Source organism: Stegastes partitus, unplaced genomic scaffold, assembly GCF_000690725.1.
Source record: "Stegastes partitus isolate 25-593 unplaced genomic scaffold, Stegastes_partitus-1.0.2 Scaffold133, whole genome shotgun sequence".
NCBI classification, from domain to species: domain Eukaryota; kingdom Metazoa; phylum Chordata; class Actinopteri; family Pomacentridae; genus Stegastes; species Stegastes partitus.
Genome location: NW_007577864.1, coordinates 421852 through 443347, shown reverse-complemented (window position 1 = coordinate 443347; position 21496 = coordinate 421852). Strand labels below are relative to the sequence as shown.

Genomic DNA, 21496 nt, shown 5'->3' with positions numbered 1-21496 from the left:
GGTCCCATAAGAGTTTTTATGTACCTTTTTTTCCACTGATAAATATATAGGCCCATTTTCTTACTTTAATAAACACTAGAATGTTTTGTGAACCAATTTACAGAATAATAACTAAAACAATAAGCTTTAATGTTAAAAAAAAAAAAAAAAAAAGACTGCATGGTGTGTTGTTGTGTGTGTTTGTTCATAGTTTTCATAGTAGAAGGCAACTGGACTTCTTTGGTTATTTAAGATGTTTCACCTGTCATCCAAAAGGCTTCTTAAGTTCTGACTCATGAGGAGTCCCAGTTATATCCCAGATACATTATCATCCTGAGATTGGTGGCTAATGTGTACTAGGACTCAAGACTAACGTGCTTTGAGGTGTGAATGGCTGTGAAACTGTCAGGTGAGGGATAGGTCAAGATATTCGTGGTGGTAAAACATTATGGGGATTTCATTTTTGTAATTTAACTGGGATGTATGCGTACGAAGTTTTTTCTTGGCGGTGCGTCTTACATTTTAACTGATCATAGTCCATATGTATTAATATGATATAATCATATTCTATGTCCAACCTTATGAAGCAATAATATAACACAAAAAATCAGCAGCAATGACACAACCAGGGTTTAAATGATTGTCAAAAATATTTATTATGCTAAAACTTCACACATCATGTCCAAAAAGAATATGACGTATCTTTTACACCTTTATCAATGCTTGATGCAGAATAAGGCAAGCCAGTTTTACTGGAAAATATAAATAAGATCTTATACACAAAACAATATATAATACTGCAAGGTAATTTCATGCATATGTTGTGCATACACAGTTTTTTAAGCACTACCCAAGTACTCTCATAATATCGCTGCGTGTTCTGAGCAGCAACTAATCACAAAGTACTCAAGTCATTTCACAGCAATTACCCATCATGGAGACAGGTAGGTTTGCATCCTCTCTGCAGACAAGTAGTATGAGTTTGTTACATCACCTGGCTGTGCCGTTGTTATTTAATTATTTAACATAGTGTATGCTTAAATAAAGCTCCTTATGACAAAAACTCAGGTAATGCACTTGTGGTCACATTCATATAATTGTCCTGTAGTTGTAAACGTTTCATGGATTTGAGAAAAAACAGAAAACGTGCTATCAAAAGAACTGTCAGTATCCTTGGAGGTAGAAGGCTACTGTACTGACATGAACAAACATGGCACCAAAGTTTTGCAGCACTTTCCAAAAAAAAACTATTTTCTTCTTGAAAACAACTGATGGTAGTTTAAGATTCCCATCTTTGCCAAGAGAAAATGTTTTATCCTAAGTCAAAGAAGACTAACTCAAGGCCACAATGTCAACTAAATTGACCTTCACTGTAAGGCAACACCAGCAGCTAAAAATAAACCTGGGTCAGAAACTGGTTCACAGCGATGGCATGTTCTATATGGAGAACAAAATTTCCTTCAGGCTTTAAGTAAAAGTAGAAACTACAGTATTGAAAAATAGTTTTCTCCACACTCTGAATAATACAGACTGAGGATTCACAACTTATCTTTGACCTTCTCTGGTATGACATACAGATATCTTTGAACGCATTAAGAATACAGGGTATACTGATACAAAAACTACTTAAAACGCATTTCTTACTGGCAGTCAAAGTCCTACATATAGTATATTTAATAAAATATCTCTCTACTGCAGGTAGTTTTGTGTGGAACAGGTCTTTGTGTGCACAGATAACTAACAAAAGGCTAATCAAAGAACATCAATCAGTCAATATACTGGGAGAGCCAGCGGAAACCATCTCCATATCCCTGTCTCTTCAGCACGCTACACATAAAAACCTCCATTGGCCTCAAATTCAGCTCCTTCAGTGACACAGTGCCCTGAAAAGAAACAAAAATACACAAGTGAAAGCCTAGATTTTCATTCACAACTCAGTCATTTCAGCATCCTTTTCCAATGACAGTGAACATGTGCAAACAGTATCTTAAACCTGTAACTTTCTGCATATTCAACAGAGGGTAGAGCATAGCGTGATATTTGTAAAGAATTCCCCTGACTCACTGACTTGGAGCCTTAAAACAAGCCTTCCAAATGGCTCACTGATGCATCCTGTATCCATTTGCTCTCTTTTCTCTTTTGCTGCGAAACAGCAGGTGGTTAAGAAGATTTACACTAATGATGAAAAATGCGCCAAATGTTTCTCTACAGAATATTGCCCCCCCACTGCCACTGTGTTTACCAAGACCAGTGATGATCTACACAATGTTACGCCTGCCCTTGGCTATTGAGATTCAAATCAGAAACAGCAACTCTGATTTGAATTAGAAAGAACTGAGGAGTAAAATATTACTGAACAGCAGTGAGGACAACAACACTTTTCTTCTATAATGCATTCTGGCCTTGCAACACCTGTGAAGTAGATTCACTTCACTGTTTTTATGCAGTGAAAATGTCCTTGGACAAGCAGGCATTTATTGATTTATTGAAAAGCAGAATAAGGAGATTGTCTCCAGCGACTGCAGATATGTTTGTTTCTGTTTTAAATTACACAGATGAATGCAATCATGGTGTACAAATGCACAAAAAACCTGACAGGCTTCTGCTTTCAGTCACAGCATTTAATCCCACATGTGTTCATTACCTTTCCAGTTGTATGTCCATGAAGACCAAACATTCCTCTGAGTGCATCCTCACTGATGGCCTCTGGGCGATCTATCTTATTCCCCAGTATAAGAACGGGGATGTTTGAGATGGTTTCATCTGTTAACAGAGCCTAAACACAAGAAAAAGGATCATATGTTGATCAAACTGATGATTCCTGTAAGCAATGGCAATGAGTAAGTATGTTCTGTGATGGTATACTCAGTAAAATCAATATAATTAACTCACATCTAGTTCAACTTTAGCCTCTTGTAGTCGCTCATGATCAGCACAATCTACCAAGTAGACTATTCCATTTATGGCTGGGAAGTAGTTCTTCCAGATCCTTCGTGCTGTGGAAGCACAACCATTTCAGTATTTATGTGAAGCTCCTGCAAATGCATCAATTCAACTCTAGAAGAAGAAAGGTAAGGTTCAGTGGCACATTCTTTACTCCCACCTTGTGTATGACCTCCGAGGTCAAATGTTGTAAAGGTCATTCCAGCTATGGTCAGCTCCTCAGACGCTGAGGGCAGATGGGAAGCACTGACTTTAGTTAAGTGATGAAGCAAGTAACACAACTGAACTGACAACATGTCAAATCTCTGAATGTACTTGGGTATAGTGTTGGCATATGCTGTCCCAGCCTATCATCTCTGAGCATCTGGAGGAGTGTTGTTTTTCCAGCATTGTCTAGTCCGAGGAAGACCAGCTTGCCGGTTTTCTTGTACAACCCTGATGATGAAAAGAAATCAAATAGAAGCAAATCCAATATAAAATCACTATAAAGTTTGATGATGAGTAGGAATAAGAGGACTGGGAGCTCCCATAGTCCTTACAGACACCAAGGAGTTTTCCTTTGTCGTTACACAAGTAAATGTAGGAATAACATTAAAATTAGCATAAATCTGTTAGGACACATAAGTATGCATCGATTGTTATGGTTTTTTTAGAAACAAAATAAAGCCAAAAACAAAATTGAAATCTGCATAATTATGAGTATTTGGCCTGGAAAAGTATCAGTTTTCATTTGCCATCCCCAGCTGTCCTTTTTGGAGATCTACCCAGCCCTTCAGATGGGTAACAAATTAAGGAAAAACCAATATAAAGTGTCTTAGTAAGGGTACTGCATGGTAATATGCCTGCACATTGATTCTCCTCGTCTCTGGACTAGAGGGGTACAACATCATTGTTCTCAAGGATGTTCCCTCGGTTGGTGTTTTGATGATGCCAGTAGAGAGCACTCTCTAATACGTCAGTTTAAAATCTCGTATACTGTTAATTAGGTTTGAATCTAGTGACTGCAAAGGCCATAGCATGTGATTTATATATTTTTGTTACTTATCAAGCCATTAAGTCACTATCCATGGGTGGTGCCTCATAGATGGTAGCACTGTCATTATGATCAGTGACATCAGGATAGAAAGTTTCATCATAGGACAAAGGTGTTGACTTCGAGCAACTTTGTATTGATTTGCAGTGCATTCTCCTCCCTCAGGGGACAAGTCGGCCCTAACCATACTGGCAAAATACCCCTGTAACCTAACAGAGCCACCGGATCCCCTCGCTGTAGGAGTCAAGCATCCAGGCATGTGTCAGTCTCCTGGTGCTTACAACAAATACAGCCGTGTACTTGACAAGAATATGGTAAAATATGGCTCAGATGACTGTATTACATTTTTTCGCATCTTTGTAAAGCAGTACCTATGGTGTTTACTCTGAATAAAAATAATTGCTGCAAAGAGGGCTCTGCACCGCAACCTTATTTATGCTCTTTACATAATAGTAAACTGACAGATTTTGCTGACACAGTCTGATCACGTCATGCATCAATAGTCTCAGTCACACTTCTTCTGTTTTTCCTGACAATTTCTGACCCTATTTACTGATGTCTTCCCCACAGATGTCACTTTAGTCATTGACACACTAGCCACCCGAGCAACCTTTGTGACTGAAACTCCTGCCATCATTGCTCAACAATAAACTGTTTATCAAAGCAACTTAAGTCTTTTCCTCTTTGCATCTTGTGAGTAACACATAACATGATTGGTTTTTATTTGCTGAATTGTACCACAGAGTGCTCCTGTGTGAAAGTATCTTCATTCATTGTGTTTTTCCACTCATTTAGTCAAGTTTTTCCTTTAATTTGTCACCTCTCTGTATTTGTAAACAACACTGCATAAATGTAAAGCTTTGTGCTTTTTTCGTTTAGTCTGATTTAGATACTGATTAGTGTTTTGTCAGTAGCCCTATAGTGTTAGTGACCTGTGAGGTCAAAGGCACAGAAAATCATTCATCCTGAAAAACAGGCAGATCAACTATTTTAGTTTTTACTGTTTTTGCAACACATGGAGGAAATATTCTATTAGTTAAATGGCAATTCAGTTTACATGGCAACAACATTATGCTGCTGTAGGTTAGAGAGTATTGATAAGACTGTACTATACCCTACCTAATAGTTGCAAGACGCTGCTGAAGCCCCTGTAGATCCAGTCAAATATAAAAGACATTTCTCTTGACTGCCTGAAATACAGAAAACTGAGATTACTCATTACGACACATTACAGAGGAACACAGTGGCGTAAATAAGGTATCAGTCAGTGTTTAGGTCAAGCTGTAAGATGCTTCCTCACCCAAACGCTCAAATGAGTGAATGAAACATTTTCCAAATGACAAGAATTTCAAATACTATTGCAAAATAAAACTGTATTACAGCACTGAGGATCATTGTTAATCATTATTCCTGAGCCTGGATTACACTGCTGGTATGTGTAAGCTCTGTGTAATTACACAAGTTTTAAAGCACGAAAGCACAAGAGCGAAGCTAGACAACAAGCAATCTTTGGTGGCTTTTAGATGCTGGTTTGCTCTGAGTGCTGTCTCGCTCAGTCACGCTGATCTTCCTCTGACTATTTTTATGACAGGTTGTTGCAAGGACACTTGATCTGGGTGGTCACCCCCGGCTTCTCTCTCACTCTCTCAGTGACTCACAAACACCTGTCACTCTCTGTGAACTTCAAGTTGCAGGGAACACTGAGGCCTCCAGTGTCTAAGGTTTCGGAAATTACCCAATTGTTGATTACTTTAAACGCCAAACTTCACATACAATATAAACAACCTAATTCCTATATCTGTGGGTTAAAAGCTTTTGCAATTATAGCCATGCTGCTCAGTTAACCCTCAAAAACTACATTTTAGAAATAGCAGCAGGTTTTCATGCAATTCTCCATTCAATACTTCATTAAAAATAAACACGAAAAACACCAGAAGGCACGACAGGCCACTAAATTCAAAACTAGGCTCCTCAGAAACTGTTGTTCTCGTGATTTCGTGACTGCTGGCACAGTTCGGCTCATTTACATGTAACGACATCAGCTGTCATTGAGTAAACAACGACAAATTTAGTAAACAACATGAGCGCGCAAAACAAACTAAAGCAATAACTTCGTGACGTCAGAAAAAATATTTCAACAAGCAGAAAACAATGAATAAAAGTGTGAAAAGTGGAATAAAGTAAACTGAACACATCGCTTGCGGCTTTACCTTCAGCTACCGAGTCTCGTCTGTTGGTTTTTGGTCCGCGTCTGTCCGGTCGACTGACGTGAAGCGTCCGAGTCTGGCCGTTAAACGGAATGACGTCACTGGAGTGCGAGGGGCACGTGCCACTAATGTCTAATTGTTTATTAGTTTGTTTGTTTTTAGATTCAATACCATCTCTCGCCCCTATCTTTAACAACAAGTTTTTTGGGGTTTTTTTGTTTTTTTTTTACGTGTCATATTTTTTACGGCACCAACGCATGCAAAGTTATTTCAATGAAAATGTAAGAGAAAAGTACTGTCTCGTTCTGTATCTAATAAAACAATAGTTACTATGGAATGCCCTTTTATTCATTATTAAATCGGTATCAAAACATAAATATATTGCTATGAAATATATCCTTAAAAAAAACAAATGCATGTGGTATTTTGAGATAAAAAGAAAAAAAACTCTGCTGGAGTAAATAACAGTAGGCATCTGAATTTTCTTTTCAAAAATAGAGGTATTTTTTTATTATTAATTTTATTAATGTACTTTCTTCAGAAATTACTCCATAGCCATATTTATTTCATATTAAATACATTGGCATTCTAAAAGTTAAAAGCTTTTTCAAAAAGTGTGTTTATGGTCATTGAATTTTTTCATACGTAGCAAACCTGAGTCACCAATCCTGTCAATTTAGAGAGCAGAGCTTTCCATATCATCATCCTTCTTCAGAATCAGTTTCGGTTTCAACATGTAAGACTGAATTACTCCTCGACTGCAAGGTGGAGTAGTTTTTACATTGTTTCATCCAAGTCCCAGGTGAGCAGGTGTGCTCGAGCTACAGCAGGTGGTGGAGTGGTGTAGACAGGAACAGGACCTCACAGATTAGTGCATTACAATGCAACAGTGTAGAGTTTAATCTAAACCATTTAAAGGGAAGGAGGGATTCTTTTCATGGGAAAACAAATCTCTAAATATGTAGCTTTGACATACAGAAATTAGTTTTCCGGGGGGACTAACTGATGACCAGAGGGAGTTTCTTCCTTTATGTTTTGCTGCAAAATCATTACAAACAAGGCACCTATACAACTAAATGTTACAACTCAGCCTTTAAAAAATCTAGAAAAATAATCTGCCAGTTTTTTCTTTAATTATTCCTTCTATCTTCCCTTTTTTTAAAAATCCACATTAACTTTGATTATACCTTCCATTTTCAGCATTTATCACTTTTGCAAGAAACAGGAAAATAAAGCACTTGACTCATTGTGCAGTGTGTATTTCTGCTGTACAAATCACATGTTAAGGCTTTAAAATCATAGTCTAAAATAAGTACATACAACAACAAAGTAGATTGCAAAAAGAAAGTCAATGGGGGCCAGTGAACACTAGGTGGCAGCATTATAACAATCAAAAAGTTCAATCTAAGACAAAACTGTTTATATTTTTTTATTTTTTTCCCCCTCTCACCTCTAACACTCATAGCTCTACTTATAAACTCACACTCTGATTATCATTAACCCAGAGAAGCTTTATTAAAGCAGTTCATTCTCATACAGGACACAAGTATCTACTAGGCACTGTACCTGTACATTGTTTATGACAGCATATCTCCAAAGAGATCTTTGTTAAATAAGTGAAAATAAATTGGTCGAGACATGTACTTTTTGACTTCTCTCTTTTCCTACAGTATTAAACCCTATCTCTCCATCTACAGGACAACAGCCGACCCACATCCAACCATCCTGTCACCCCGTTGGTTCATCATCCTATTGGTTCCATTGACCATTTACGTCTGCTCCAATCAGAGTAGCTCCTGGATTACTTCTTCTCATAGTAGAACCATTGGTCAACTGCAAATGAAAGATGACAATTAATCTCACATCCAACATCAGTTGACTTCAGCAGAGATTCAACAATCTGGAAATAATTAGTTTATGAAGGGCTACCTGATGTGGGGATAGGCTCTTCTTTTCCACAAGGACATGTCTAAAAATAGAGAGAAACATCAGCTGAAGAAGCCTTGTCGTGTGATTTCTGATGTTTGCTTGCAAAATGTGGCAAACAAAATCTTACTGACCTCACCAACAGCTTTTTTAGCTTCATCTGCTGAGCAGCAGTACGGGCTGCCACAGGCTGAGACAGACGTGTTTTTGCTGTTTTGTTGGACAATATAGACATATGTGTTAAACACAGTATTTTATAACCCAAACTTCAATAAATGTGAGTGTATATCTGTTCCTAAAGTAAGTGAATTGTAGCTGAAGTCAAACCAGGAAGAGAAATGCAGTGCTTACCAGTTCAGTTCACCAGCATTCGTTTCCTGGGAAATGAGGGCTTTCCAGAACTTGTGAGTGCTTTTGATTACTTCAATGGCAAAGTCCTGAAACACAAACCACTAATTACTGTATGGTTCTCACATTTAATTACACTGTAATTCTAGTTCACGTTATCAACAGAACTTGTAAGGACAAGTTTGACAAACTGCAATTCCTTCAAAACCTATTTTCCTACTGCAAGTCATCAGCTGGAAAAGGACCAAAGCAAAGAAAGTGTTTAAAGGAGAAACATTGTGCTCATTTCCAGCTCTATATTTTTCATCTGGAACTCCACTCGTGTAGATCTACACGATTCACAGTTCAGTCCTTATTTATCTCATACTGACAGGTATTGTGGGACAGAGAGCAGGAGAGTGACATGCAGTAAAGGTGATGCTGGCCAGACAACCAACAAGGAACTCCGGGAGCTCCTCGGCTACTATCATTTTTAGTTCTTGATTTTACATGGCAGTGTCTCATATCCATCCGTACAGGTTGAAACACAAATCTGATTTAAAATATGAGAGTAGACAGCAACAACTTCTGCAGTAACAAAGATTACAGCAGGATTTCTCCATTGACAAATGCTACACTCCACGCTTGCCTATTGTGTGACACAATTAATTTACTCCAAAGACATATAAAAAATGTATTCATGTATTCTATGTATTCCCTGTTAGAAGTGTGTGTGAGCTGCAATGCCGATAGAAGTGAAGGAAACACCAAAGGTTAACGCATTAAGTAAAAATGTATTCTGCACACTGTATCTCTCTGCATTGTTGGTTATTTGTACACTTGGGTACATTAAATGCAAATTATACTACTTAAGTAGACTGTTTTGCAAACGCATGTCCATGTATTTATCTAGGAGACGGTAGTTTGACTTTGTGGGCTTGCAATGCTTGGAGTAGATGAGCACACAAAGAAATCTGTGACAAACTCACATCAGTTTGTTGCCAAAGTAAAAGAGAAAGATGGAAACCTTTTACTCAGTGCCACCTGGAGCCTGAACTACACACAGGGATTACTTTTACATATGTTTATCTCATTATTTGAAACTTCTGCTACATATAATGTTAACATCTGACATTGCAACATGAGAAATATTAAATCCATTTGCCAAAGCCAAAATAATGACTGAATGAGGTGTGTCAACTACAGACCTTGTCTTTGAACTCGTCATTGAAGGCGAACCGGTTCTCTGGTTTCCCGTCTGGCACTTTGTACCTCCTGAACCAGTCGATGGTGGCCTCCAGATAACCAGGTTTCAGGCGCTGGACATCACTGATGTCTGGACATTGACAGGGACAAGAAAACAAGTTAAGGATGTGACTAATGCGGCACTGCAGACAAACCACAAGAGAGAAAAAAGTGGGCTTAAGTCAACGGAGGCACTTACTGTTAAAGTTGCTGGCTTCGGGGTCCTCTACATTGATTGCAATAACTTTCCAATCAGTCTCGCCCTCATCAATCATGGCCAGGACACCGAGTGCCTTTACTTTGATTACCTCGCCACGGGAGCACACCTAGAGAGGACATTTCAGGTGGTGGTTCACTTCTCAGTATTCATGGAATGCATGGACAGTGCTATCCATTTTCCATGACAAGGAAAGCGTATAAACTATAATACCATGCATCACTGCGACTCTTTCTGTAACACCAAAGACATATACTCAAGACTGTGACATCATCAGCCCCTGACCTTACTGCCGATTTCACAGACATCAATGGGATCATTGTCACCACAGCAGCCGGTGTCTCCATCTTTATGTGCTGGATCCTCCCATGTCTGCAACACGAAAGCAGAATTATGAAAAACTACTATCACAGATTTTAGTAGAACACACTGTTATCACAAATCTTTCACACAGAACACTGACCTGGGGAATGGCTCCATAGTTCCATATGTAGCCCTTATGCGGGAAAACATTGGCAACATACCGCAACTTGCCCTTCTTTACATCTTGCTTAATTGGGTTCAAGAGGTCTTTTGTTGCTATCTGGAAAAAGTGAATTGTTACCATTAAAGACACAATGACACATATTTATAATTCATGTATGAGTAAAATTCCCTTTAAAAAAAAATCCTGCAAGTATTTCCTTAGCAAATACATTTCTTACTTGAAACAAGTGCTCTGCAGATCTAGTTTAAACTGCAATAGGCAGAAATCTAGAAAAGTCTGAGAAACAAACAACTGAATATGAAAACCTACAGCTGCAAATGTCGGCTCTTCCCTCTAAGGCCCCTCCCACTACATGATAATGTGCTAAAAGCAGCATTATTTTGTGGCTTCATGTGAGATTTAAACCCCAAACTTCCCAAGCTAAAGTCCTCATTCTAACCTATCGCAACACCACATCCTGATCTCATAGCGGACTTTACCACCTGTTAATATTATCTAATCTGCTCAGGGACAAGCCCCCTGATTGGTTAAAATCTTCTGTCAGGTACAACATTTTCTAAGGCCTGAAAACAAAGTTAAGAGGAGCTGCAGAACCTTAGCTTCTTCCCAGAACACTTAAATTACAATGTGCTGGAAAGTTAGTGTCGAAATGTTGCCTAATGATGCCCAAATACACTTCCTACTCCTGCTTTGAACAAATAATGTGCACTATAACAGTGTTAAATTAATGTTCATTTACATTCAGTAATTTTGTAACTCATTTTGATTGTTTATAAATTGTTTCTTTAAAAAAATATACATCCGCTGACTACTAATTACACATAATTATTTTTAGAGGGTGAAAACATCATGCAAGTCTTGGCCATATAAAAGCTGCTAATAAATACACTAACGTAAAGCCAAAGCAGCTAAAATCACATCCAAAGCTGATAGTAGACATTTACAAATAAAAGTCTTACCTCCATCTTTGCATTTGTCCATCTTGGTACTTCAACAACCATGTGAAAGATGTTCTGTAGGAGAGTAGAATGACTTAATGACTTTAAAATGCTATCTTAGGACCTAACTGTCATCTTTATATATATATGTACACATAATTATTATTTTTTAATAATAGAATAGTATCTAATATGCTTCATGCTAACTCATATTGCTTTAGTGGAAACACAAATAACAGTTTCAGAACGACAGTCTACTGCAATCACAAGAGGTGTTGACATAGTACTGAGGAAATAGAGAGTAAAGGCCACTGCTTTGCAAATAGACTGACCTTGCTACCCTGGAGAGTATTACATAAAGCAGTACCGCACCAACATCATAGAGATACTACAGCTACAAAACTACAAATGCATGGCAGCCCTGCAGGTTGGATTTAACCAGAGGGTAGATTTAAATTATGCACACGCATTTGCATTTTAAACGAGGTACAGGTGGCACTGCTTCCTTACCTGACTCTCATCAGCGTACATTGGGATGTCATGGAATGGTGAGATGTATTTTTCTTCAGCATTTTCTGGAAGACAGTAAAAAAGAAATTAAACTATGCTATTTTTTAAATCGGTCTTCCGTCTACACCTTCATCAGGGGACAGTCATTCTTGCTTTCAGTTGTTGTCAAAGAAGCACCTCACAGATACACCTTGATCTATTTTGGATTGTACAGCAACGATTACAGGAAACTATTTATTGTTCATTAACCAGTCAGGGCACATCATAGAGGAGGTGGTGCCAGGTTAACTTTCAGTTAAGAGCCTACTGCTTACAAAAGCTACTCTGAACAGCTAACTTGGGATTATTTTGCCCACATGTTATTCATGTAATAGTCATGGAGTGCATCCAGGGTTACACTTTGATTATGAAGTCCAGTGATTTAAAGCTACTCTAACAGATCTGGGACTTGACCTAAAAATGATCTTTAAATCTGTAAACTGTGAGGGAGCTACACTAGGAATCTGTAAAAATGGAACATGTTTTGAATCAGTAACCTGCCTGAACATTTTGTCCAACAGGTAACAGCAACAGACTGATTTAACACATAATCAATGAGGGCGTTGTCCCAGCACCGTTGAGGTTTCATGATTTCAACGCCAGATAACGCCTTACGTGATTTCCCGAAGTAAACAACTTCCTTCTAGTAAGTCTTGCCAATAATACAGACATGAGGTCGACAATAAGCAAGTCAGTGCACATTAACCAGCGCTGCAGAGTAAAACCGGCACAACTGGCTGATGCAACTTCAATGAACCGAAAGTAACCCACAAGAACATCCAAACAAAGGGACGTTTTGTTCGTTATTTCACTGCAGGGTCATTTATCACCGCTAATACTGACTGAATGAAACAAACCAGCAGGAATGAATAAGTGACACGTGGGAGGGAGGTTGCGGCTCTGGCCCGCCGTGTTTTGCGGAGAGTCCCCAAAGTAGCCAACAAAACACAAAACTTCATTGTTTCTGCTCGTTTTTTACTTACTGAAGAACAAGCGGTAGCTCAGGGAGTTCGGGTTTCCCCTCTCTTCCACGGTGAAGTTCATGTTTAGCTGCAGGTTTGTGTGGCTGTCGGCTTCTGGGATGGAGGATGGCGGCGGAATAAGACGTCCGGCCTGAGTGGAGGGCTGTCGCAAAGGGCAAAGCGCATGCGCACTAGGGCAGCGATGCCTTCAGTAGCTATCGGAAATATGAATATGAACAGAAAGCAATGGAGATGACTTCACATGGGGTAAACTGTAAAAGTGGCTTATGAGGGGTAGTCTGCATTGTGCATAAAATACAAGTAGTATCAAAGCCTGTAGAAGAAGAGAAATGCCATTACTAAAATATAATAACGAAAATAACAATAAACTATATTTATATAGCACCTTTCAAAATCAAAGTTACAAACTGCTTCACAAAAAACAGCAGCAAAAAAACAAACTAAAAAAACAATAAAAGGTTACAATAAAAAATAAAGAGTAATTGAAAAAAAAAAAGGCATTATAAAATATATATTATACAAATCCTAGGCAAGTTGGTAAAAGTGTTTACCACTGAGGCACTGACTTAAATATGATACCTGTCTGCAAGCAATGAAGTTTAACAAATTTTCCCTGTTTTTCCAAATTTCATTATTTGTTTTCTGCAGACTGTCACAAATCCTGCACAGACTATTACCAAACAAATTGTGTAAACTTCTGGATACTAGTATTTCTGGAATCTGGATGCTGCTTCGTAAATACTTTAATCAAACGACCATTATAATCTGGTTATTTGCAATAATTGGATCACTGTGTGCAAGTAAACACATGATCTTGAGGGTAGCCTAAAGTGCAAAAGGGAGGGAGGAGGAGAAGGAGAGTGGAACTGGGCCTCAGGGCGGCAATGACCAGAACAGGAAAGCACCCAGATAGCAAAGCTGAACACAAGAAGGGAGAGTAACATGTTATGCTTCACTGAAACAAGTAGCATCAGACAGTGGAGTTGGCATTCATTTGCATTCGCGCTGTCATTTGATATTTGATGTTAAATAAAGGAATGCAATGAAAGATGCATGACGACCCTTAGAACTTTACTTCCAACTGAAAAAACATTTTGATTGCATGTCATGCTGAGTTAAGTAGAGTGGAAGAAAAAAAAAAAAAGCAAAACAGTGTCTTCAATGAAACACTGACAGGTGATGAATTAAAACCTGAAACCTTGATCCCTACACAGAGAGAAGTTGGTGCATTTTGCTAGCATGACTTGGGTTCACTTGTCACCTTATGATGAATTGTCACTAAAAATCAAAGTTGTTTTGAGCGATCACCTTTATGTTGTGAATAAACATTTCTATACTGAAGGTCTCTTCCAGGATGTCAATCTCTCCATCCATAAGCCACAAGGTCTCAATGAATGCATTGATCTAAATCGTATAAATCATATCCTCTGGCTTTCAAAGTCACCAGATCTCATCCCACTTGAACACATATTAGAGAATTTGGACCAACGAGCTTGACAAGAGCTACTTTAAATCCAAAATCCCAGCTCACTAGAGTTTATCCTTTGTATTTTGCTGCCTTATCCAACTGCCCTCTGACAAGAAATGAGTTACAGAATGTTCCTGATATTCTGAGCCATCACACACAAATAAAGGAACTGCCTGAATAATTAACAAAAAGGTTCAAAGGTACAGTGTGTGCATCAAACAGTCTTGAGCTTCTTTGGGCAAATTTCAGATTAAGCTGAAAGACTTTAAGCTGCTCCCACACAGTCCAAAAACATGTTGAGGTTAATTGGTGATTCTAAATTGTACGTAGGTGTGAATGTGAGTGTGCTTGGTTTTCTGTCTCTAAGTGCAGCCCTGTGATAGACTGGTGACCTGTCCAGGGTGTCCCCTGCCTTCGCCCTAAGTCAGCTGGGATAGACTCCAGCCCCCCCGCGACCCAAGTGAGGATTAAGTGGTGTATAGATAATGGATGGATGGACTTTAAGCTGTAGATTAGAAAATCTGGATCATAGGCTTGTCTTGAAGTCATTCTTGCACATTGTTGCTTAAGGTATGAAATCTATTGGTTGCAATTGTAAAATGTCACTTTCTATCATATTTCTGTGCCAAAGGGAGCAGATTTCTGGATGTGCCCAGAGAGCTGAGGAGGTCTGGGACAACCTTATAAAAACAGTCTAAAGTCATTACTCCAATTCTCAGATCCTTGCACTGGCTTCCAGTAAAATATAGATTGAATTTAGGCCATAATTATTGTTAATCAGTCTGTGAGTAGTCTGGGTCCAAAATATAGCAGAGATATGTTTAGTGAGTAAAAGCCTGGACGGTCTCTCAGGAAAATCATGTTTTGTCATTATGCTGCCTGCTGCTGGAACCAGTTCCCCTCAGATTTGCTCAAACTCAGCCTTTAATTATTTTATGAAATACACTGTATTCATTGTATCTGTACTGTTTTTCAGTTGGTTAATCTAATTATTTTATTCTGCATTCTATCTTTGACATGTTTACATTTTGACATGTGCCTATAAAGCACTTTAAATAACCTCTGAGTGTGATAAGGTGTTAAAGTTTCATATAAAATGCAAGATGTGGTGCTAGCTAACTGTTTGAGTTATAGTAAAGAGAGAAAGAAGTACATACAATGACAAAAATAATCCTACACAGTAAAATGTGTTTTTTTGTTGTTTGTTTGTTTATTTGTTTGTTTGTTTGTTTTGGGGGGGGGTTGTTGTTGTTGTTATTGTAAATTTAACTTTACAGCAATTTAACTGAATTTAATTTATTATGTTGAATAACTGTTATAACCACAGGGTGGAAAAAAAACATTGTTCATTTACATGCTAATCCTAAAAACAAACAAGTAAAATTCGTCTATTCTTTTTTTGTTTGTCTGTTTGTTTTATTGTTTAATGTATTTTGGAATTATTTTACTAATATTAGCCATACATGAAAATAAAAAAAATATATGTATATTAAATGTTACATTATTTTAAAATGGATATTTCACAGATTTTTAAAAAACAATATCTAGTAAAAAAGGGGAAAAAAATCCCATTATTTACCAGACATTTGACATTATTTCATAGTTTCTGCAGTATTTGCGCTTTACAGTATTTAATCGTTTTTTTTTATTGTATTTTTTCAGGCACCATTGATGGTATAGTTTCACAGGTTTTTTTTTCACTGCTTTTTGGCAGTTTAGATTTAAGATGGTTCATGTCCAGTGTTTAAGGTGTGTTGGGAATTTTTTTTTATTTTTTATTTTTAAATGTTTAATTTTTACGTATCTAAATTAGTTCTATTTTCAGATGACAGACTCTCTAAATAAGTGTATGTAAATGTATGTTTCCAAAATTACATATTTAAAAAAAAAATTAACATTTAAAAAACAAATCAGGAGGCTGGCACCGTGGTGACGCTGCCCGCCGCTGACTTCACATCCTCCCGCAGCCTGTCGTGCTTCCTGCCTTTGCTGAGGGAGGGGACGGTGCTGACGGCTGGGAGGACGAAAGGAGAGACGAGAAAGCCTTTGGGAAGATAAAAGAGAGCGGGGAACGGCCCGGGTTTCCACCGTCCGTCGGGAAATAAACACCCCAAATTTTCTGTAGCTGCTGGATTTGTCACCGAATCGGCGCTGAAAATGTCGACCAGTCGTCAGCTTAGCGAGAGCAGGGCCATCCCGACCAGGACGGTGTTGATCAACGACACAACGCAGCTACCTCATGACTATTGTACCACCCCTGGAGGCACTTTATTTTCTACCACTCCCGGAGGTAAAGCAATATCCCGTGTGTTTGGGTGTCATTTTGCAGAAAATGGCGGGGGGGCAATTAGCTGTTTGGTGGCGCTTGTGCTCTCAGCTAACCTTTAACTGCTGCTGTCAGTGTGGCCTATGCTGCCTTGTCATCCTGATCAAAACAAAAACAAAGCTTAGACCCGCCCCCTGTGGTCTCCAGCTGCTGCCTGATTGGCTGGTTTGCGGCGCAGAGATTCTGATTCTTACCTGCTACTGTGTTTATAGCAGGTGACAGTGTTTTATTGGCTAATCTAAGGAACTAGACAACTTAAAGCAAATGTTGTGCATCAGCTATGTAACATATTGATGCAGCACAGCCAACACACATGATACATTACAGTAAATGCAAAGCCCTTCCCACTGAGGAAGTACAATAAATATGTATTTATTCTGTACGTGGCACAGCAGGAATGTGAGTAGTCTGTCCTGTTTTAACTCATAGGAATGACTCTTCCTACCAACGCATATTTAGTTTTACTTTCATTATCAGTGAATCATTTAGCCTATAAAATGTCAGAAAGTAGTAAAATTGTCCACCACAGTTTCCCACAACCCACGGAGACATCTTCAGGCGTCTTGATTTTCTACAGCTCCCAACAACAAAAGATGTGAAATCAAACAAATTTCATGTCGGCTCCACTTCAATTATGTGTTTTCTCTGAGATGCGTCAGATTCTCAGTCATCCGTTTAATAGAAATCCTATAAACTTAGAAGGCAGCTGAACGTCTCTGTTTAGTTCTTAAAGATGTGACAAATCTCATCCAAGAGGCTTCTTCAGTTTTAACTCTAACCTGAGCCGTAAGTCTCTGGTGTGTATATGAAGAGTTCATTTGCAAAAATAGAGAACTCCATCTTCACAAACCTTCAGAAAACCCACTTTTCCATCGTCTACCTGAGACAATATCAATCAAACTTAAGTTATCTCTGTTTTTGTCATTTCTACTGAGTCAGATCCACTCAACTTCAGTTTGATTGATATTATCTCAAGCAAACAACAAAGAAAAAAGTTTTCTGAAAATGTACATAAATGGAGCTACCTGTTTTTGCAAATGATCTCTTCATATTGTCACCCTGAAATCACATGTCCACTAACAACCAGAGATTTACTTGCCTCGAGGTGTGACTGGTTGTTAATCTGCCAGGTTTCACAACAATGTTTTGTTAGAGACTGTTTAGATTCGTATTATTTATAGCTGTGGTTTCTGGGGGCTGTAGAGCAATTTGCACATAACCAGAAAAAAAATATGAAGTGAAACTGAAGTTGACCTTCTTTAGAGCAAACATTCTCGATACAGGTGTTGCTGATAAAATTAACTGTGACAATATAATCACCGGAAGGGAGACCTTTTTGTAGTTTTTAGTTCTACTAGTGTTTTCCTGTCTTGACGAGTCAAAATGTCTGCTGTACATATAGTGAATCGTTTAAGAAGTATAAATTAGAATTTACCTCATGTCAACATGGCTGTCAAGATGTAGGTTTACCACTTTTATTCATAAAGCATCAAAAAAGTTGAAGATGGACAGATTTTAAAAGAAAAAGCTGTTAACTTTTTACTCAGGAGGAGAGTCTTGTGTTTATGGGGCGTCTAAATTCTGGCAGTTTGAGAAGTATTCAACCTTTTCAAAACAGAACCTAATGGGAGATATGTGTGGAAAGAAACATAAAAATGTTTGTGCTTTCTGATGGTGGGCATCACCAAAAACAAATTGGGGAACTGTTGCATTAAAGCAAACATGATTATCAGGTTGATCAATCACACAGATCACTTGGCGTCCATGTAAATAGAGTAGGAAGGATCAAATGCAGGGGCTGCAAGATGGCGCAGTTGGCTAGCAGTGTTGCCTCGCAGCAAGAAGGTCGCCGGTTCGCGTCCCGGTGGGGCCACCGGAATCCTTCTGTGTGGAGTTTGCATGTTCTCCCCGTGCAGCGTGGGTTCTCTCTCCGGGTTCTCCGGCTTCCTCCCACAAGGTCCAAAAACATGTTGAGGTTAATTGGTGATTCTAAATTGTCCGTAGGTGTGAATGTGAGTGTGCTTGGTTTTCTGTCTGTAAGTGTAGTCCTGTGATAGACTGGTGACCTGTCCAGGGTGTCCCCTGCCTTCGCCCTAAGTCAGCTGGGATAGACTCCAGCCCCCCCACGAGTGAGGATTAAGCGGTGTATAGATAATGGACGGATGGATGGATCAAATGCAAAAACTAAACAGTGGCTGGTTCAAGTTTCTGCTGTTTTGGTTTGGAAATTTAATTGCCATCTTCTTGTTTTTAATTGTCATAAACTGAAGCTGGGAGATGAACGTGTGTCGCTAAAGAGCACTTGTTATAAGACGAGTAACTGCTTGTAGACATGGTGTCTTGAATCTGAGCCGTCCAGAAAAAGGCCAACCTATCGAGTCACAACACATTTGATTGACAGAATCTTGACGTGTCCTCTTGCAGGAACCCGGATCATCTATGACCGTAAGTTCCTGCTGGACAGGCGTAATTCCCCCATAGCCCAGACTCCCCCGGCTCACCTGCCTGTCATCCCTGGAGTGACCAGCCAACATGTCCTGAGTGAGAACCAGAAGAATGAAGCTAACAACCACATCAACAACCATGATGGCAAACCCACAACCGGTAAGAGTTCTGATTTACGTACTGTTTGGTTGGTTGTATTGTCATCATTCCACATCGCAACCACCATAATAACATATTACTCCAGCCTGTTCCAAATATGTCTAAATACCTTCTTGTCCTTTTTTCTTTTGTTTTTGCTCTCAAGGCGATGATGCTCAGTTTGAAATGGACATCTAACAGACCGAAACCACACCAGCAAAAGGAAATGACCTGGCATCATGCGTGCCAGTGGCTTGGCTTGTAGAAACCAATGTTGTGAGCCCTCATGGCAGCCATCTTCTTTAGCTCTTTGTCTCACTGCTGGATGTAATGTGTGTAAACCATGGGGATTCAGTATATCATGCATACAGGTACAGTGTGGCCATCTCTGGAAACTAGGTTTATTTAAATCGATTTCCGTGGCTACCAGTCGCAGTACAAATCAACAACTACACAACAAGGGAGCGGGCCTGAATATTACAAACACAGACAAACTGTCCAATTCGTAGATTGCAGTGTTCATCTTACAGCTTTCTGTAAGCCCTTAACAGAGCACACTGTAAAACCAACCAAACTCCAAGTTAATTCGGGGAGGAAGTGGTTATTATTAGTACTGGCCTTAGAATCAGTCGAAAGCTTTGATATTCATCACAGTCTTTGGTTTTGAAGACCCTTGTAAGCATGTTATTTAAGTGATTTTTTTTATTTTTTTTCCTGTTTTGGTTTTTGGAACTACTTGAAAAGCTCCACAATCTATTATCAGTTGGATCGTTTAGGTTCCAGTGATGGTATGTAAAGGGATGCTGTGTTGCTTCTGTTTTTCAGATTAGGTGAATATTTCATGCCATTCCAAGATTTTTAGTTTCCATTACCAAACACAAGCCTGCGGGAGTTTCTCAATGTTCAGGGGAAAACATTTTTTTTAAATGAATTTTAGGCTGTGATTGAACTGTTTTGTAGTCATCAAATGATTGTATTTCCCTCTGTTATGTAATGGTAATTATAAATCTGGCAGTTTAAAGCAAGCTCTTCATTCATAGTTTAGTTTCAGTACAGTATAACAATACGAAGCCACTCGATTTATCAGTATTGTGGCCTCGCTATGAATTTTATTTACACATTTCTCGTCTGCCAAGAAATATGACTACACTTTGATCTAACTTGTTGTGTTGGCAGGAGCTTTGTGTACATAATTTGATAAATCTAAGGAGGAGGTAATACTTGGCACCATCTGCCAGGTGTTTTTAAATATCCAGACCAGATGTAAGCATTGAGAACAACATGGAAATAGTTTATATCCCATTGTTCGTTTTTGGGGTGCGTTACAAGAAGATTTTGAAAAGAACAAAAAACTTGAAGAAAATCCAGATGTTTTATATGCATTTTATTTTTTAATACAGTTTCTTAGTATTGAGGGTATTTGTTTGGGTATAAGCACTGTCAAGCCTCTGGATTTGTCAGACGTGTTGAGGAACCAGAAAACATTATTTGCATCAGGCTTGATAGATGCTGTCCCTAAATCTATAAATCTGTCCCCAGTGTCCTTAATCCATTTTACATTACCTTATTCTTTTCACGAGTCATGCCCGCCCATGCCTTACTTTACATGAAATGCAGTAACTAAAATAGGTTCCTTTTCATCAATTTGTACTTTCCAACAGATGTTTATTTTTTCACTGTAACATTGAACAGGTAACATTGTACTTGGCAAAATAAGCGAATTAAATATTTTTTTGGTTTATTTTCGACATTATGTCCTTCCTCAAGCAGCTATGAAGGTGTACATGTCTTAGTGGGACTCTGAAGTTCAGATGGAAACGCGGAAAGAGTACCACATACTTATTTTGTCCCAATTATTTCGATTTTTTTTTTTTTTACACCACAATCATAGTCTCATTTGCTAATTGTACTCTTTTTGAGTAGCAGCTCTAAATTTGGTACATGAATCACCATAAAGTTCCTGTTTTTCATTTAAGTTTGTTTCTCTGTATGACTGGAACCACTGAATGATGTCTATCAAAGACTTTTTTTTTTCTTTTTGGCTTTGTAATTAACTCTGGCCATGTTTGGTGACAAATACATCGAGGGGTTGTTTGAACCCAGTTTGCATTGCACATTTTTTGGCGATAAAAGTCTTTATACTACAGCGTCATAATTCAGATGGCAGATATATTTCAAATCCGTTTGGTTTGACAATGAGGGCTTTAACATTATGTGTTGGAAGAGATTTGAAACAAACTTACTGTAACCTTCTGTTCTGATTTTGAATAACTTTATTTTAAATG

At 38.5% G+C, this 21496-nt stretch overlaps 3 protein-coding genes across 3 annotated transcripts; 1 reads left to right on the top strand and 2 right to left on the bottom strand.

The window, feature by feature from the left end:
* Nucleotides 1-610: 610 nt before the first annotated feature.
* On the bottom strand, nucleotides 611-6248 carry sar1ab (secretion associated, Ras related GTPase 1Ab). Its single transcript, XM_008278814.1, has 7 exons — nucleotides 6166-6248; nucleotides 5075-5145; nucleotides 3238-3357; nucleotides 3083-3148; nucleotides 2872-2975; nucleotides 2624-2755; nucleotides 611-1862 (listed from the first exon to the last, which is right to left on the bottom strand). The coding sequence occupies exons 2-7, from the start codon at nucleotides 5130-5132 to the stop codon at nucleotides 1746-1748; spliced, it is 597 nt and encodes a 198-aa protein (XP_008277036.1). The 5' UTR covers nucleotides 5133-5145; nucleotides 6166-6248; the 3' UTR covers nucleotides 611-1745.
* Nucleotides 6249-7405: 1157 nt separating this feature from the next.
* ppa1b (inorganic pyrophosphatase 1b) lies at nucleotides 7406-12980 on the bottom strand. The gene is made up of 11 exons (XM_008278812.1): nucleotides 12835-12980; nucleotides 11813-11877; nucleotides 11324-11377; nucleotides 10341-10460; nucleotides 10163-10249; nucleotides 9860-9986; nucleotides 9624-9751; nucleotides 8440-8525; nucleotides 8223-8298; nucleotides 8092-8131; nucleotides 7406-7995 (listed from the first exon to the last, which is right to left on the bottom strand). The coding sequence occupies exons 1-11, from the start codon at nucleotides 12893-12895 to the stop codon at nucleotides 7964-7966; spliced, it is 876 nt and encodes a 291-aa protein (XP_008277034.1). The 5' UTR covers nucleotides 12896-12980; the 3' UTR covers nucleotides 7406-7963.
* A 3287-nt stretch (nucleotides 12981-16267) lies between these two features.
* Nucleotides 16268-21496, top strand: eif4ebp2 (eukaryotic translation initiation factor 4E binding protein 2). Its single transcript, XM_008278811.1, has 3 exons — nucleotides 16268-16592; nucleotides 19053-19232; nucleotides 19378-21496. The coding sequence occupies exons 1-3, from the start codon at nucleotides 16460-16462 to the stop codon at nucleotides 19407-19409; spliced, it is 345 nt and encodes a 114-aa protein (XP_008277033.1). The 5' UTR covers nucleotides 16268-16459; the 3' UTR covers nucleotides 19410-21496.

Coding starts and splice junctions, on each gene's coding strand:
- sar1ab (XM_008278814.1), bottom strand. CDS start 5,132: ATGTCTTTTATATTTGACTGGATCTACAGGGGCTTCAGCAGCGTCTTG. Junction 2,976..3,082: donor CCTCGGAGGTCATACACAAG/GTGGGAGTAAAG, acceptor GTGCTTCCACAG/CACGAAGGATCTGGAAGAAC. Junction 1,863..2,623: donor ATGGACATACAACTGGAAAG/GTAATGAACACA, acceptor GTTTCTTTTCAG/GGCACTGTGTCACTGAAGGA.
- ppa1b (XM_008278812.1), bottom strand. CDS start 12,895: ATGAACTTCACCGTGGAAGAGAGGGGAAACCCGAACTCCCTGAGCTAC. Junction 11,378..11,812: donor TGTACGCTGATGAGAGTCAG/GTAAGGAAGCAG, acceptor ACTCTCCTACAG/AACATCTTTCACATGGTTGT. Junction 10,461..11,323: donor GGACAAATGCAAAGATGGAG/GTAAGACTTTTA, acceptor CACTTTTTCCAG/ATAGCAACAAAAGACCTCTT.
- eif4ebp2 (XM_008278811.1), top strand. CDS start 16,460: ATGTCGACCAGTCGTCAGCTTAGCGAGAGCAGGGCCATCCCGACCAGG. Junction 16,593..19,052: donor ATTTTCTACCACTCCCGGAG/GTAAAGCAATAT, acceptor GTCCTCTTGCAG/GAACCCGGATCATCTATGAC. Junction 19,233..19,377: donor TGATGGCAAACCCACAACCG/GTAAGAGTTCTG, acceptor TTTGCTCTCAAG/GCGATGATGCTCAGTTTGAA.